Source organism: Bombyx mandarina, chromosome 21 (assembly GCF_030267445.1).
Source record: "Bombyx mandarina strain Sakado chromosome 21, ASM3026744v2".
NCBI classification, from domain to species: domain Eukaryota; kingdom Metazoa; phylum Arthropoda; class Insecta; order Lepidoptera; family Bombycidae; genus Bombyx; species Bombyx mandarina.
The window spans coordinates 13,370,569-13,386,650 of NC_143227.1; the positions used below are offsets into that span (position 1 = coordinate 13,370,569).

Consider the following 16,082-nt stretch of genomic DNA (forward strand, 5'->3'; position numbering starts at 1 on the left):
GAGCAAAACTATGTGCGGCCCGCCAAAAAAAAATTTAATTTAAATTGGCCCATTGATTAAAAAGGTTGTTCACCTCTGGTCTGTAGCAAGGTATTAACACTGGCGCATGGGATATCAACCGCTCATTGGCTATAGAAAAAAAAAGTCATGGTTATTATAAGTAGCAATAGCCTTATATAGCATCGTTATACCAGCAAATTATAGTACAGGTATAAACAGGATACAGGAATGGACCGTTTGGTGTTTGTTTCTTGTATTGAAACTAAAGAAAGGAGAAAAGAAAAACAATTGAGAAGGTATTTTGTATAGATCAAAAATGTTTATTTTACGAGTCATTAAAAGTTACAAAGATATCGCTGTTTTATTTTATGACCAGTGTGGCAACAACTCCCCTAGCGGCAAACGTTCCAACTCCATGCAAATTTGAGTTAACTTTTACGTTATCGAGAACGTTCAAAAACTCGCACTTAGTTTGTAGGCGGCAAGTCTGTGGCTCTTTACGTTAACTTGCATCTACTTGCGGTACCAAAAAGTATAAATATGTATTTATAAATATTGCTGACGTAATGGTAATATGAAGAAAAGTTTTTGAACAGAAATACACCGTTATTTTGTTTCAAAATTAAACGCTAAGCACTGGTTAGTTTGTATATATATTTTATATTATTCGACTCGTAAGTTGTATTCGTTAGATGTTTGAAGACGCCGGAATTACGAGGCAATAATCCTAATTTTGGAAGGATGTTAATTATCAAGAAAATATGTATATTATAAACAATTAGATCGCATCCCTTCTAAGAGATTCCCAAGTAGGCAAGTAATACCATTGTCATACCTTGAGAACTTAGTCTGACATTTCTAATTTCCTTAAAATAACAACTAGCAACCCTCAAGACGCTCTTCTCGTCGATCGCCAAAAAACTTATACAATTCAACAATGTTTCTGACGTGATAACATCGTATAAATCGATGAACACCGGCTGCACGCACGGAAAAGTGTCACGTTCCGTCTGAGCCTAAGCGTGTAAGCGAGAGCGCTAGAAAGAGATAGAGAGGCACAATCGGCCCAAACATTGGCTTGTGACATTTATGTCTCTTCTCGCGTGACGTCAGAGCTAGCAGTTCGAATAGTTCTGCTACTGACGATTTTACAGACAACCAATTAATTTTTCTTTAAAAATTCAATTCTAAATGTACTAACTACTTCGTACAGATACGTCTGAACCAGTCTCGCTTTCATTACGTTTAAGAACAGCCCATCTCGTTCTGCCACTTCTCGTGTTTGTTCGCCAAGTTTTTGGACACGGGTTTCGTTTTCTCGATAGCGACTAGAACATCATCGATGCCCAGTCTGTCTCTACGACTGCCGGTGCCAGCTGCGAAATTTTAAACAATTTCCTGAAAGAATATTACAGAGAATATTCTGCGGTTTTCAGTGAAATGATAAAATGCAAAATAATTCACACGCGCAACACACTTAACATATATTTTAGGTTTAAATACAAAACACTTAATGGCATCTAAAAGTGACTACAGTAGCGCCGACTTAAATTTCCTACAGCTAAGCGTGCAATGGCGCTTCAAACTCACACGTACTTTAGGCTTAAACTTAAATGTAGTTATGACATTTCTCTAGTGACATATAACAATAAAAATCTCACACGTACTGTTTCCCGGCAAATTCGGTAACAATTTCCTCACGGTGGACATCAGCGCCTCCTTACACACCAGCTTAATGTCGCTGCCCGAATAGCCTTCGGTCTTCGAAGCTAACTCATTATAATCCATCTTAGGATACAGCTCGATGTTTCTGCTATTCAGAAACTTCCGGAAGAGCTCTTCGCGCGTTTTTGCATCCGGCAGCGGAATGTGAATCCTTTTTTCTAGACGTCTCAACATAGCCGGATCCAAATCCCTATTACAACAAATCCATTTTTTCATTTCGGGTTAATTAAGTATTATTTTCAGATTCACTTTAGTCAATAATTACCAAGGCATATTAGAATTGGCCAGTAAAAATACAATGCCTTCTCTCTCATTTATGCCGTCCAGTTCCGTTAGAAGTTGGGACTTCAATCTCCGGGAAGCCTCGTGCTCGCCAGCAGCAGACCGATCCGAGGCCAGAGTCTCCACTTCATCAATGAAGATTATCGAAGGCGAGTAGTACGATGCCATTTCGAATAAAACCTAAACATTTAAATCGAAAATTACTTCAGTTAGATCTTCATTTTAATTGGTATAAACCTAAGGTTTTTAGGTGGGTGGCCACATGCATCCTCTGAACATGTATGTGGGGTTTTCTATTCAAGTTGGGCCAGTAAAATAGTTGATATACCTTGCAGATGGTCAAGTCCCACATACCCCGCGCGCCCCCTTGGCGCGGGGACCTCGTAGGAGGTTCGGCCCCCGGCCCGAAAAAAAAAAAGAAGTAAAATAGTTGATGACTTCACACAAACTTGATTTTTATTACGTCTTTCTAAATCTATGCAACTAAAATATAAACGTCTTACGTCTTCAGAGTTACACCGAGTCTGTCTGCCGTCGCGTCCGGTAACTACTAACTACCCTCCTCTCACTTAAAAAATAAAACTATGTGTTCCGCATTCATTCGCCGTCTTTCTTACTTCCTAACACGACATCTCTTATCTCTCTCACTCAGTCATGCTCTATACCGCTCCATTCGGTTCCTACATGTATGTCAACAGACAAAAGAAAATGGCCGACCCGCTCTTCAAATCTGAATGCATAGTTGCGACTGAGATAGACAAAACGCCCTACGATCAGTAAAAACAAGTTTTAATAAAAACCCACAGATTGCACAAGTTTGCATAGTTATACCGGCTGTACATATTTTGATCTCTTGACGTACTTAAGTACCACCATCTACTGCAGCAGTCTGGTGTTCCGGTTTTTAGACTGGTACACCCACTTTTCCTATCAAAAGGAAAACATCAATCACACATCTCAAACAACAATACCTTTACAATCTTCTCAGACTCGCCTCTCCACTTGTTAACGATCGTGCTGCAAGATATATTAAAGAAAGTGCAGCAGCTTTCGCTGGCCACTGCTTTCGCGAGCAGCGTCTTGCCTGTGCCTGGAGGACCGTGAAGCAGTACCCCTCGCCAGGGCTCGAGAAGCCCGGTAAACATGTCCGGGTACCTGCGTTATTGAATTGACCGTCAGTCTATGATGAATACGTGCTAATCCGAAAATAAATCTGTTATTTTACTGAATAAGAAATATTATCTTTAACTCGTAAATTTCAAGCCATCGGACAAACTTTCCACCACGTCACATTAATAGTCCGTTTCTAAGCACCATGAATCTCACTAATCTACTTGTTTAATTTGAGGCTACTGTCGAAATGGAGGTAGGTGGACTTTCTAATCTCCAGATTGATATCCAGACAGTTCGTAATTGTGTATTACTTTCATACCTCATAGTAGATACTTACTACTCTAATATATGTATTTAGTGGTGCTACAGTGACCATATCCGAGCAAAGACATCCGCTAGGTAGGTAGTAGATCGCAACATGCCTTCCAGAAGAAGTGTCTAACTAATGAAGAATCATCAATTAGTTTTAATACCACTTGTTATCCAGCCTATTGGCAAAATCAATATATTGGTAGCAAGCTATAAACAGCATCACTCATAAACGCCTCCTACATTGCATTATCCCGCATTATACTACCAGGCCACGAAAAAGAACTTTGTTTGTCTATATTTAGCACTGGGTACCTTTAAGTATTTAACAAACCTAACAGGATATATGACGGACTCCATCAACAAACTCTTGGCGGAATTCAAGCCTTTAATATCGTCCCACGTTACTCCTGAACTCCTGATAATATTTTGGTATAGAAGCTCCGCCAACTGCTTCTTTTCAGGAGCAGCGCTGGTCAAGAAGCCGGATAACGATTTCCTGTCGAGAGCTGTAGATGTATTCTGTATCTCTGAAAACTCCTAAAGAGGTAATACAGGAATTTAGATAATAACAACATAACAGCGCAGCCTAATATTTACAAACAATGAATAGATTTAAATATCTTTTCTGTATATTTTTTTGACAATAAATGCTTACCGGAGCCCATAGGCACCTAACCGTGAATACCACCAGGAATATTAAGGCTTTAGATAAAGATAACCAGTTGCATTGCGAAGCGGTTATCCTGAACACTGCGAGGAGGAAACGGAAAATGGTGACTTCTACCCATAGATGATCAAAACTCTCTTTATCATCAGTATTTAAGATGAGAGATAGTAAGGCGCAGACTCTACTACAATGGAAGTATGATACGGAAGTAATCTCGAGGGGGCTAGGGTTGCATTTCTAAAGCTATCATCATCCTGAAATTCATATTAAAAGACGATGTTACCTTCAGTAAGCTTGTCACAGTGAAAGTAGAAGGCAAATCCAGATCATTTTTCTCGACCACATCGAGAACTTGGCTTCGTTCTGGCTTCACCTTCCTGGTCTGCGGACGTACTGGTTTCTCCTCCACTTTACGACAGAACTGGGGCTGCTTGTTAAATCGTATAAGATAATAGCTGCAATAATCCTGTAGGCATTTTAAAATTGATATTTCCTTTTACGGTTACACTTACTTTTAGAACACAAAGCTTACAAGTTAAGAACGGAGTTAATTCTTCTGGTGGTAGGACCTCTTGTGAGTCCGCGCGGGTGGGTACCACCACCCTGCCTATTTCTGCCGTGAAGCAGTAATGCGTTTCGGTTTGAAGGGATGGGCAGCCGTTGTAGCTATACTGAGATCTTAGAACTTATATCTCAAGGTGGGTGGCGCATTTACGTTGTAGATGTCCATGGACTCCAGTAACCACTTTACACCAGGTGGGCTTTGAGCTCGTCCACCCATCTAAGCAATAAAAAAAAATAAAAAATTAAATAACGAAATCGCTTGCATCGTTATCATCACCTGATTGTTGTTGTCACGGATGTTCACTGCTGGAAGTATATAGTTCACCATAATAGCCGATCCTGCGCTGCCAGACACAGGGGGTGTTTGCACCCTTCAGCAGTCGCAGGTCCACCTTCTGGGAGGCCGTCAGCGCAAAAGTGACCTAACCCACAATTCATATTCGTGCTTATGTATTGCAATTTATTTAAAACATAATAATTTTTGATGCAAAATCGGCCTATCCGTAGTTTCATCCATAGATAATAGATATCTTTGTAAACATAATTTTAGCGCGTACTTTTTTGCCTACGAAGTATTGTAAAGGTAAATTCGAACCTCATTATCTCCATACTAACTATGGTAAGCTTAGGCCACTTTTGCGCTGACGGCCTCAATTGTAATGGAATTCTTGTGTATCAAAATTCAATATTGAACGAATATTTTCACCTGGAGTATAATATCCAAGTCAATATTGTCGCAGACTTCATACTCTCCTGTAAGATTCGCTTCTGTGTTAAAAGTCTCTGCTGTTAGCAGATATCCCTCCTGCTTCAAATAGCCAAGAACCATGTACTTGAGTATACGTTTCCTTGCTCTGAATAAGGCTTCTTTCTGTAACAAAACGTTGGAAAACACATTTTTTTTAATTATTTATGGTTAACATGAATATAATCGAGCAGAGGTTGCGTGTATGAAGCAGATAGCCACCCATCTTAGACACAGGATCGAATTCTCAATTCGATAGCACCTGATCAGGTGACTTCTTCATCGGAGAAATGGACAAAATAACGCGATCTCACATTACGTTCCTGAACTCGGTCAACCGCCGAGTATAACATGAAACCGAAAACCTAGACTCATATTCGCCAGAAATAGACAAGTTAATAGTACCTATGTGGGCTTTGTAACGCTTTTCTTTATTGAATATATGGATGGACAAGCTCATAGCCCACCTGGTGTTAGAACTATAACCTAGATACCTTTACTAATCTTTACTAACCTACTAACTAGAACCCATAAACTTTTATAACGTAGATGCCGCCACCCACGTTGAGATATGAGTTCTAAGGTCTCAGTATAGTTACAACGGCTGCCCCCACCCTTCAAACCGAAATGCATTGCTGCTTCACGGCAGATATAGTTGGGGTGGTCGTACCTACCCGTGCGGACTCACAAGAGGTCCTACTACCAATAATTAAACGTCCTAACCTAATAAGAATACATCAATTGAAATACGAAGTTGAATGCCCAGTACTACCATACCTACTTTATGTGTATTATCTATGGTACCTACCCGTACGAACTCACAAGTCTGAAGTCGTCCTACTACCAATAATTACGCAAATTATAATTTTGCAGGATTGATTTTTGTTACACGATACTGTTCCTTCACTGTGGAGGTCAATCATGAACATTTATTAAGTAGCTCTCTTTTTTTAAGGGTCATGGGCCACCTGGTGTCAAGTAGTTACCGAATAAACAACAACGTAAGCCATACCCGATCCTGTGTACCGAATGGTAAACAGTCGACGTCGCCCTAAACACATCATTACGGATCCTCCCGATCCATTAACGATGCTTTTAGGTACCACACGCACCAGTTACCGTCCTCGTCGAACCCGTCGCTTACGACGAAGGGCTCGACGAGTGAATTAACACATAGACACAGCCCACTAAGTTTCTCGCCGGATCTTCTCAGTGGGTCGCGTTTCCGATCCGGTGATAGATTCTGCGAAGCACTGCTTTTGCTAAGGCCTGTGTTAGCAACACTCTCGGTTTGAGCTCCGTGAGCTCACCTACACGCCAAGGAGAAGCTGAAATAGCCTCTCAAGGCTATCAGCATAAGTAGGAAAAAAAAACATAAATGCCGCCACCACCTTGGAGCCAAAGAATTATGAAAATAGCTAGTAAAATAATCTCTTTATTGCACTGATGCGGTGATGATAGCGTATTATCGGGACATTAATCAGAAGGTATGGGTAAGTGACAGCGGCTACCTCCAGCTGTTCCATTCACATCACATGCTTCATAGCCCACAGTAATATTAGCCGGTAGTAGCCAACAAGAGCGTTTTGAAAAAGTCCTTTGACATAAAACAGTTTCGCACTACTTAGATAAAACCAAAGTAAAACTCACCGACTCGATCATTCTCATTTTGCTCATGGGTCTATTATTAGTCGTCATCTCGAATTAATTATATTAGAGCACCACTCAAAGATGACACGATCGTTTCTCAATTATTTGATTAATTAGGTTACTTGAGTTTTTTACTAAAATAGGTCTATAAATAATTTTTGTCAGAATACCAAAACAGTTTTTCGGGATTTGAAGAAAAAGCAATCACTACGTTTCTGTAGGAATCAATTGTTGTCTCATAATATCAATGTCAGACACGTCTAACAACCCCGTAACCAAGGGATGTTTGTCACTTGACTACGAAGGTTCGGAACGAATACAAAAGGGTCATTATGAATGTGTATAAATAATTCATTGACCCCATTTGATGTTGCGGTCGATTTGCGACGTTCGTCAGTTAGGACTGGATTAATGAAGCAAATAATAATAATTGTATATTCATTTACGTATTAACTCGCGGTATTGTGAGCTCAAACGTGTAAATAGCGCCGACACACCTATATTTGTTTGGTTTAAATTATTTTACTCGTCAATATATTGTTAGGAACATTATATTTATTAACGTACTAGCGGCCCGCTCCGGCTCCGCTCGGGTTTTTAATAAAAAAATCAACGACGTTGTTTTATTTTTAAAATAAAATAACACTTATTGCGGCATAACTATAATAGTTAGACATATGCTTTTTGTAAATAATAATGTGTTCTACAAAGTCATATTGCATTATTTTATTCTATCATCAATAGTTTTCGCAGGGCACGCGATGTAAAGAATATTTTAGAAAAAAAATTTACGTCTCGGGTTGCATTATTGGAGTTTTAGTAAGGATCCCTATTTTTTTTCAAAAAAGATTATAGCCTATGTCACTCGGGAATAGTGTAGCTTTCAAACAGTGAAAGAATTTTTCAAATCGGTTCAGTAGTTTCGGAGCCTATTCAATACTAACAAACAAACAAATCTTTCCTCTTTATAATATTAGTATAGATTTTAAATAAATAGAGCGAAAACATCATTGTAAATAAGTTACTGATTTCATTTCTACATTATAGTCATGAAACTGTTAGAATTCTTTTATTGAAATTAAGTACAGTAGGTACTAGAAACATCGAAGTAAAATTAATAGCAAACTCTATCGAAGTATGATTGAAATATATTTATTTAGAGTCAATCCTCATGCACATCATTAATGTAAATATTAAGAGTAATAAATAATTAAGACACATAAACTATTGAATTGTATTCATGACTTAAATACTAGTTTCATGACCATTTGATGATATACATACTCGTATGATAACGATATATGAAATTTTTGCTTACATCCGCCTTGGAAAAAAAACGCGAGGCAACGCACACAATGACGGACTTCACTGATTGAGCGAGGACAGAATCAGGACGGTCTTTCGAAGTGCACCAGATAAGGCAATTGAGTCGTCTATTATCAAAGGTGGCAATCTGTGCATTTGGACAAAAAAATGTTATTGATATGTCAATACAGATTGATTTGAATATAACCGTCTCCTTCAAAGAATACGGTTCAAAACCTGCATTCAATAAAGGTTAATACTTAACCTGTTATTTATCTAAGATGTCGTTCAGAAGAGTTTTGTGACTGCAAATGGAATACAAAGTCAATAATTCGTTTTTCTGATTTACCAATAATTGTTCAAAAGTCACATTGCCGGCTCTGATAATAGTCGACTCATTTTATGTACTTTAAATAAAGCGAAGCCTATTTGAAACTGTAGTAATAAAGGAAGTATAACTGAACAGCGCTGGAATTCTTCGGCGAAAAGCAAAATATGCTGCTACGGTATTTACTATTTCCACTAAATTAACTGCGTGCGTTTCTGAAGATAATTATTGTTACGCGCCATTAGTTTCTGTACTAAACACCTCTTAATGCCTTCTCAATACTACGTTATACCTTTATTCAAATGATTTATTAAAAAAGTATGTATTTTGAGTATTTTTATAATTTAAACATTTTAAAAAAAATCCCGCGAAGTAAATTTTTTTCTATGTTTGTGAAGTTACTGGTGACCCGGAGGCCTTTCCAGCTGTACCAGGGCAGGTGGGCGAGCAAAGACTCAGCCAGGAGGGGTGGAATTTGCTAACAACTGCCCGAGCACCTCCGAATGAGACCTAACAACTCAAGAGCAATTGCTTCGCGAATGAATCTACTACCGGATCGGAATCGCAACCCGCTGAGAAGATCCGGCGAGAAACTCCGCGGGCTGATGTTTAGGTAGGTACTCCTAGTACACCGAGTTTTTTTTTTTTTTATTGCTTAGATGGATGGACGAGCTCACAGCCCACCTGGTGTTAAGTGGTTACTGGAGCCCATAGACATCTACAACGTAAATGCGCCACCCACCTCGAGATATAAGTTCTAAGGTCTCAAGTATAGTTACGACGGCTGCCAAGCCCTTCAAACCGAAACGCATTACTGCTTCACGGCAGAAATAGGCAGGGCGGTGGTACCTACCCGCGCGGACTCACAAGAGGTCCTACCACCAGTGAAGAGGTCCTACCACCAGTGAGTAACAGTGAACTACGAGTACTCCTAGTGTTAGAGCTAAATGATTTTTGGGTTCCAATGCAAGGGTTTTTGGATCTGATGGATCCGTAAGAACGTGTCTAGGGCGTCGACGGTGACAGGCTCGTGCGTGATCAGGATTCAGGGAGTAATCACCGGTGGCAAAGATAAGGTGATTATCATGAAGACGAAGTAATTTGTTAAATTGCCCCATGTAGGTCATGATGATTTTCAATCGTTCAATCAATTGTCGGTCCCCTTGTGTATGTCTTAACTGCATTCCCCGGACAACATTTTAGTGTTTGTCGTTTGCTTCACAAACATTTGAGTTCTGAAACAGGATAAGCATGGGATCAGGTTTACATAACCTAACTATCATGAAAAAATATATATTAAATTCAATGAATATTGGTTATAAGAACCTCGTTATCAACTTTTGTGTCATTAACCTAAAAAATGTTAAAAGTCAAATGAAATTTAAGCGCGAAAACTCTATAAAGTCGCAACGTTAGAATTAATTAATTCTTTGTTACTCCAGTCGGAATATAAATGAAGAACTGTATCAACAGATCAGCCGATCTCGCTCTTAAATAATTAATTTACAAAGTACTCGCTGATTGAAGTAAACATGAATATGGAACATTGGCTATCTTCGATCTTTTTGAAATCGACGAAACTCTGAAATGAAAAAAAAAGCATACGTCGGTTTGTAAGACTCTAGTTCCAAAGCCAGTAAATAAATACACAGATTGCAATAGTTCACTGAATATTGCTTTATTTGTAACTCCACTTGTACAATCCTTAGATTTTTTTTTATGATTGAAAGATTACTGGTGGCCCGAAGGCCTTTTTAGTTTCACCAGGACAGGACTTTAGATATCTGCTCACTACTGAATACACTGCTTTCTATTCCGTTTTTCAGACTACCGCCTTTTTTATTATGTCACGTCTCCACTGCTGTCTTTGCTCCCACCAACAGTGTTGCTATTTGGCAATCCGATAATTACCTTAACTTTATTTATTTTAATTATTTTACAACAAACCTTACGGGTTGCATACCTTACAAATTGAAATGAAACTTTTTTCTTTGTTTTCTAAAACTTCCTACATATTTATGATTTTAATATAAATCTCCTTTAATTAAAGAAGTCGAGTGTGGAAGGCAGCAGGCACGGATTTGGGATTTTAGCTGTTTTTAATCATTTTACTAGCGGTCGACTGACTAAAAAATTGAACTATGATGTCTGACGATGGTCTTAATAATGCGGTTTCTCCGACATATTTATATTACTGTAAGTTATATTATTGTAGATGGTAAAAGAGTGTCAGTCCAGGACAATTATTGTTTTTTTGGCTTTACGTGGCCTTTAGTTCAAGAGAAACTAGTGTTCTTGGTCTGTGAATAAAGAGCGCATTATACCAGAAACTGTGTGTGTACATTTTTGATCTTACTAGAGGTCCCGCAGTAGTAGAAATTCGACTATAATTAATTGGAATTGTAAGTTTGTACAATATTATGATTGTATTTTATACTTCTATAATCACAAATTTCGCAAAGACTACACTATAAAAAAAAATTAACAAAGACAAACAATATTTAATCTATACTCAATTTGACCACAGACGTCAAGAACAAAAGTTGGACAATAAATAGTATGCATGCGTGTGTGCGTCAAATACGCGGTATCATAGAGTAAGATTTTAAATAACCTACGCGGTATGTAGTGTGTGTAATGTTTTCTTTATTGATTTAATGTATCTTTTATGCATTATTTTAAAAAAATATTAGCATTGTGCACTTCTTCTCTGTATTCTCTATAAGTGTGAAAATTTCATACTCCGTCCGCGCAATTTTCGTAAAAGGGATACAAAGTTTTTGCTTCACGTATTAATAGGTATGTAGACTAATTAACTAAGATATAACAAAAACAAAGCTCGATTTTGTAGATTAATTGACTAAGACTTCAGAACGGTAAACTAAAGTTTTATTTAGAGACGAGCTTATTTCAATCATATAGGTGTTTATGTTCTTACGCGTCCGATTTCCTCCCTGTCCCGGGAGTTTGGAAGCGACCTCGTCAGGGCTTAATGAAAGTGACGTGCCTTGACCTGGGAGCTCGCAAAGTATGAGGGCAAGTATGACGGGGAAGGCTTTGTTCCGCTTGTTATTAGAGTCCTCTTTCTTTTCACGTATGTCAGTTTGTGATATGTGAAATTTTATCTTGAATGTCTGAGCGCAGACCAAGTAAAGTGAGCTATTGGAACTTTCGCGAAATGAAAGCGAGTTTATGCTGTTAACTGTGTCTTTCACCCGCAAGAGCTTTAAGCTTTGCCTTCATCTGTTATCATCAGGATTTTAAATCTGCAAGCACTGTAAGGCACGTGCATTCCGATGTGTGATTAAGTGCTCGCCACGATGAGTCGTTACATTTTTAAAGATTTTATTTATTTATTTATTGCCTTTGTAGGCAAACGAGCATACGGCCCACCTGATGGTAAGTGGTCACCGTCGCTCATGGACGTCAGCAATGCCAGGGGCAGAGCCAAGCCGCTGCCTACCATAAAGTACTCTCCGCAAGCCTCGTTTGAAGAAGGACATGTCATAGCGCTCGGAAAACACCGTGGAGGGGAGTTCATTCCAAAGCCGGATGGTACGTGGCAAAAAAGATCTTTGGAAACGCACTGTCGATGAACGCAGCGGTTTCAGATAATATGGATGAACTCTGCTCCGATGGCGGGAGGTGCGATGATAAAAAGGAGATGAGGGAATCATCTCGAATAATTCCTCAGAGCATTCCCCATGGACCATGCGGTATAAAACCTAAAACCTAAAATATAAAATATTTTAGGCAGCGGCTTGGCTCTGCCCTTGGCATTGCTGAAGTCCATGGACGACGGTAACCACTCACCATCAGGTGGGCCGTATGCTCGTCTGCCTAGAAAGGCAATAAAAAATAAAAATAAAAAAAACACAGAGAGAACTGAAGTCCCTCCGTAGACCCGGAGGTTCCAAGCGATCCGCGAGAGCAGGACTATCGACCATCCGAACAGCCCGTTTCTGTATGGAGTCAAATGGAAGTAGCTGGTATTTGGGAGCCCCGGCCCAGAGGTGAGAGCAGTACTCCACGCGAGGTCGGACCTGCGCTTTATAAAGCGCAAGTCTCTGACGAGGCGTGAAATACCGCTTCGCTCTGTTGAGAACTCCCAACATTTTAGAGGCCAATTTGGCTTTACCTTCCAAATGACTCCGAAACTGGACATCGCTCGAAATATCGACCCCCAGAATCCCGATACTCGCGGAAAGCTGCAGGGATACTCCTTGAAATTCCGGCGCCATGACAAAAGGGTCCTTCTTCGCAGTGAACGCGCAAACCTGTGTCTTCAATGGGTTGAACTGAACTGAATTCAGTTCACCCCACTTGGAGACCCGCCCCAGAGAGTTCTCCACTTCAGACACAAGTTTTAATCGCCTCTCGTGTACAACGCTTCGAGAGAGACTCTGATGGCCGATATATCGCGCATCCCCCGTGCTATCATCCGCATAGCAATGCATGCCATCAATAGATAGCATGTTATTGATATGCAGTATGAAAAGCGTGGGGGAGAGCACCGAACCTTGTGGAACACCAGCGTTGATGTTCATGGTATCGGAGCAGCAGCCGTCGACGACAACTGTGATGCTCCGTCCATCCAAAAAGCTAGCGATCCACTTGCAGAGTCCTTCAGGGATCCCGTATGCTGGAAGCTTCGATAGAAGTGCCCTATGCCAGACCCTGTCGAAGGCCTTCGCGATGTCAAGGCTCACAGCGAGAGCCTCGCCCTTGCTTTCCAAGGCTTCAGCCCATTTATGTGTGAGGTATACAAGAAGATCGCCAGCTGAGCGACCATGACGGAAACCGTACTGCCGGTCACTGATCAGCTGGCGATCCTCAAGATACTTAAGAAGAAGATACTTAAAGAAGAATCTTAACCGTAGATTGTAACATTTTTTTTAGACGCATGACATTTTTTTCAATGATAATATAATTATATAATATGATTTAGTAATAAATTGTAGTAAAATAAAAATAAAATCAATAACACAAAAAGTTCAACGACCTAATAGTAAGAAAACGAATGTAAATATTAATAAATAAAAAACTTAAGAATAGCACCACAACAACAAAAAAACTAGAATAAAAAATGAAAAATCACTCCAATAATCCCCTCATAATTATTTAAATAATGCCATGTCAGTGCACAGTTTGGGAGTGAAAAGTTCAACACCGAAGCTTTCATTGTCAAGCTGGTTTGAAGTTGTCGTGCAGAAAGCAGACATTCTTCTTGGGAGGAGGCTTTTCACTGTGAAGCTCTAACAACCGGTGGCTTCTGTCGTAGACATCGCCAGCGCTACCAACGCAATATATTCTTTGTACAGTATTTAAAAAAACATTAATCGTAATCTTAAAAAAAAAAAGTGTCATAGTTATCATATCAAGATCGAAGGTCTTCTAATTAATAGCCTTTGCAGCAGGCACTTGGGAAACAATAATTGAAACAAATAGTGTAATAGTTGTGTTAGGTTTTGAAGTTATTAACATAGATTATAAATAAGACTTACTAACATAACGTTACGGTTTGTACTGAAATAAAGTATTCATAATAATAATAATAATAAATATATTTAATAAGCTTTCAATTTTACATATAAATAATACTTGAATGAACTCAAAGATATTGAAAAGATGCCGACAATTATCAAGTTATTCCACGAACGGGACGAGATAAGACCGGTACAGTCTGCAAATTTGGCTATGCGTTATTTAAATAACATTTTGATCGTGAATACCTAATTGAAACAAGATAACGTAAAGAAAAAAGAAAGAAAAGTACTAAGTAGTCTCACAAAATCAGCGTCGTTTATTTAGCGCATTCGAGTAAGCGCACCAATTTACTTTGGCTCCGTCGCAAAAGGAATTACGGAGACCATCTCATCCATAATCGGCCAGGCTTCATTCGTGCACGCAGTAAGCTCCGATAAAAACTTCTAAAGAATGTTGCCAGTGCTTCTGAGGAATTTCGATAGTTTATCCTCACTGATTACCGCAGAATTACATCAGCAAGAACCAAAGGTGCGTATGATATAGCCTCTCAAGGCATCAGCTTAGGTAGGACAAAAAAAAGGTGCATATGCAGTTAAATTTAAATCCCGTTAATTTACTAAATCAGTAACTCTGTGCGTCTGTGGAACTCAGTTCCGCACTCAATCCGTGCAAGCCCCTCACTTGAAGTATTCAGGAAGGCATTAAAGGAGCACTATCTATCGATTTTGTATTTATTTTATGTATTTCATTATATGTGTACGTGTATGTATATGTTTATGTTATTTATGTGTATAATTGTGTATGTATATAGTCTGATATCTTATGTATTAGTGTTTTTTTATTATTATTATTATTATGTTCATAGGTTTTTCCTTTCTTCAGTCTGTCGACAGAGCCGGTAGAACGGTATATACGGGCTTTTGGCCACGTAATATACAGTAGCTATGAGTTATTATGCTAGTTTTTATTACGTGTAGTAAGTTTGGTTTTCTTCAAGCTGCAGGAAATTTCTTACTATTTTATTATTATTATTATTATTGTTATTTTGTATTGTATCAATAAGTAAATTGATTAGATTGTATTCTTCTACCCGCTTATGTAAAGCTCTCCCTCTTTAAGAACGGTTAGCCGGTAGATAGCTCAATTGTTGAGCTAAGCTCGCCATTTTATAACATTTCGCAATTATTGTATTGTATTAACTGTGTGTACAATAAAGAATAAAGAACAATATTTTTTACAGTACTACACGGAAAGGTTTTTTTTTTTTTTTTGTCAGGATGAAATCGCCGGACTTCCGCCCTTCACTGGGGATGGAGGGCGGGGCATGTCGGAGTCGAACCGACTAAAACCTCCTGTCTCTCAACAACCAACGTCCAAACCTCGCATGAGACAAAACTCATGAAAAGGCAAAGGGGGAAAGTGAAGCGTTTAGTGCGGAGCACATCTCTCCCATCACCCTCCCCCTCGGGACGCCGGACTGGCGGTCGTCGGCGCCACGACCACCAGCCCTCTCGGTCGGCAGGCTATCCGAAGCCCGCCTAGATGGCGCCGGTTAGAATGGTCTATCCTACGGAATACCCCACTGGGTCAGAACCAGCGTGGGTTGAGGATAGCCGGCCTTCCATCACCCGGATGCTCATGCATAAAACGCGTGCAGAGCAGCTTGCACGTCGTCATCTTAGGCCCCCTTCGCCGGTCCCCAGGCCGACATGTGAGGGAGACCCGAAACACTTAGAGGGCCAGGGCTTGGGCGAGATCCGCCTCCTTGGCCCCCGCTCGACGGCGGCGGGATTGTGCGTCTCTCACGCGCCCCGCCGCCTCCTTCTGCGAGATGGTGCACTCGCAGAAGTCGAGCATCGCCTTCCACGACTCGTCGTCACCGAGCATCGATGCCACAACACTCG

The 16,082-nt window shown here is 39.8% G+C and overlaps 1 protein-coding gene across 2 annotated transcripts; it reads right to left on the minus strand.

Moving 5' to 3' along the window:
- Positions 1–299: 299 nt before the first annotated feature.
- On the minus strand, positions 300–9,929 carry LOC149500513 (katanin p60 ATPase-containing subunit A-like 2). 2 transcript variants are annotated; one of them, XM_089736316.1, is made up of 8 exons: positions 9,752–9,929; positions 5,370–5,534; positions 4,383–4,565; positions 3,764–3,969; positions 2,979–3,162; positions 1,991–2,187; positions 1,668–1,915; positions 300–1,376 (listed from the first exon to the last, which is right to left on the minus strand). In XM_089736316.1, exons 1-8 carry the CDS (start codon positions 9,776–9,778, stop codon positions 1,246–1,248), a joined length of 1,341 nt encoding a protein of 446 aa, XP_089592442.1. In that variant the 5' UTR covers positions 9,779–9,929; the 3' UTR covers positions 300–1,245. The 2 variants fall into 2 exon arrangements, with proteins under 2 accessions (XP_089592442.1, XP_089592443.1); XM_089736317.1 differs by lacking the exon at positions 9,752–9,929 and adding an exon at positions 7,059–7,583.
- Positions 9,930–16,082: the final 6,153 nt, after the last annotated feature.

What these genes read in the sequence shown, in the direction of transcription:
- LOC149500513 (XM_089736317.1), bottom strand. Translation starts at nt 7,106, where the DNA reads ATGACGACTAATAATAGACCCATGAGCAAAATGAGAATGATCGAGTCG. An exon ending in AGTCTGAGAAGATTGTAAAG is followed by an intron (nt 2,188 to 2,978) that starts GTATTGTTGTTT and finishes TTAAATGTTTAG; the next exon opens with GTTTTATTCGAAATGGCATC. An exon ending in ACCGAATTTGCCGGGAAACA is followed by an intron (nt 1,377 to 1,667) that starts GTACGTGTGAGA and finishes AAAATTTCGCAG; the next exon opens with CTGGCACCGGCAGTCGTAGA.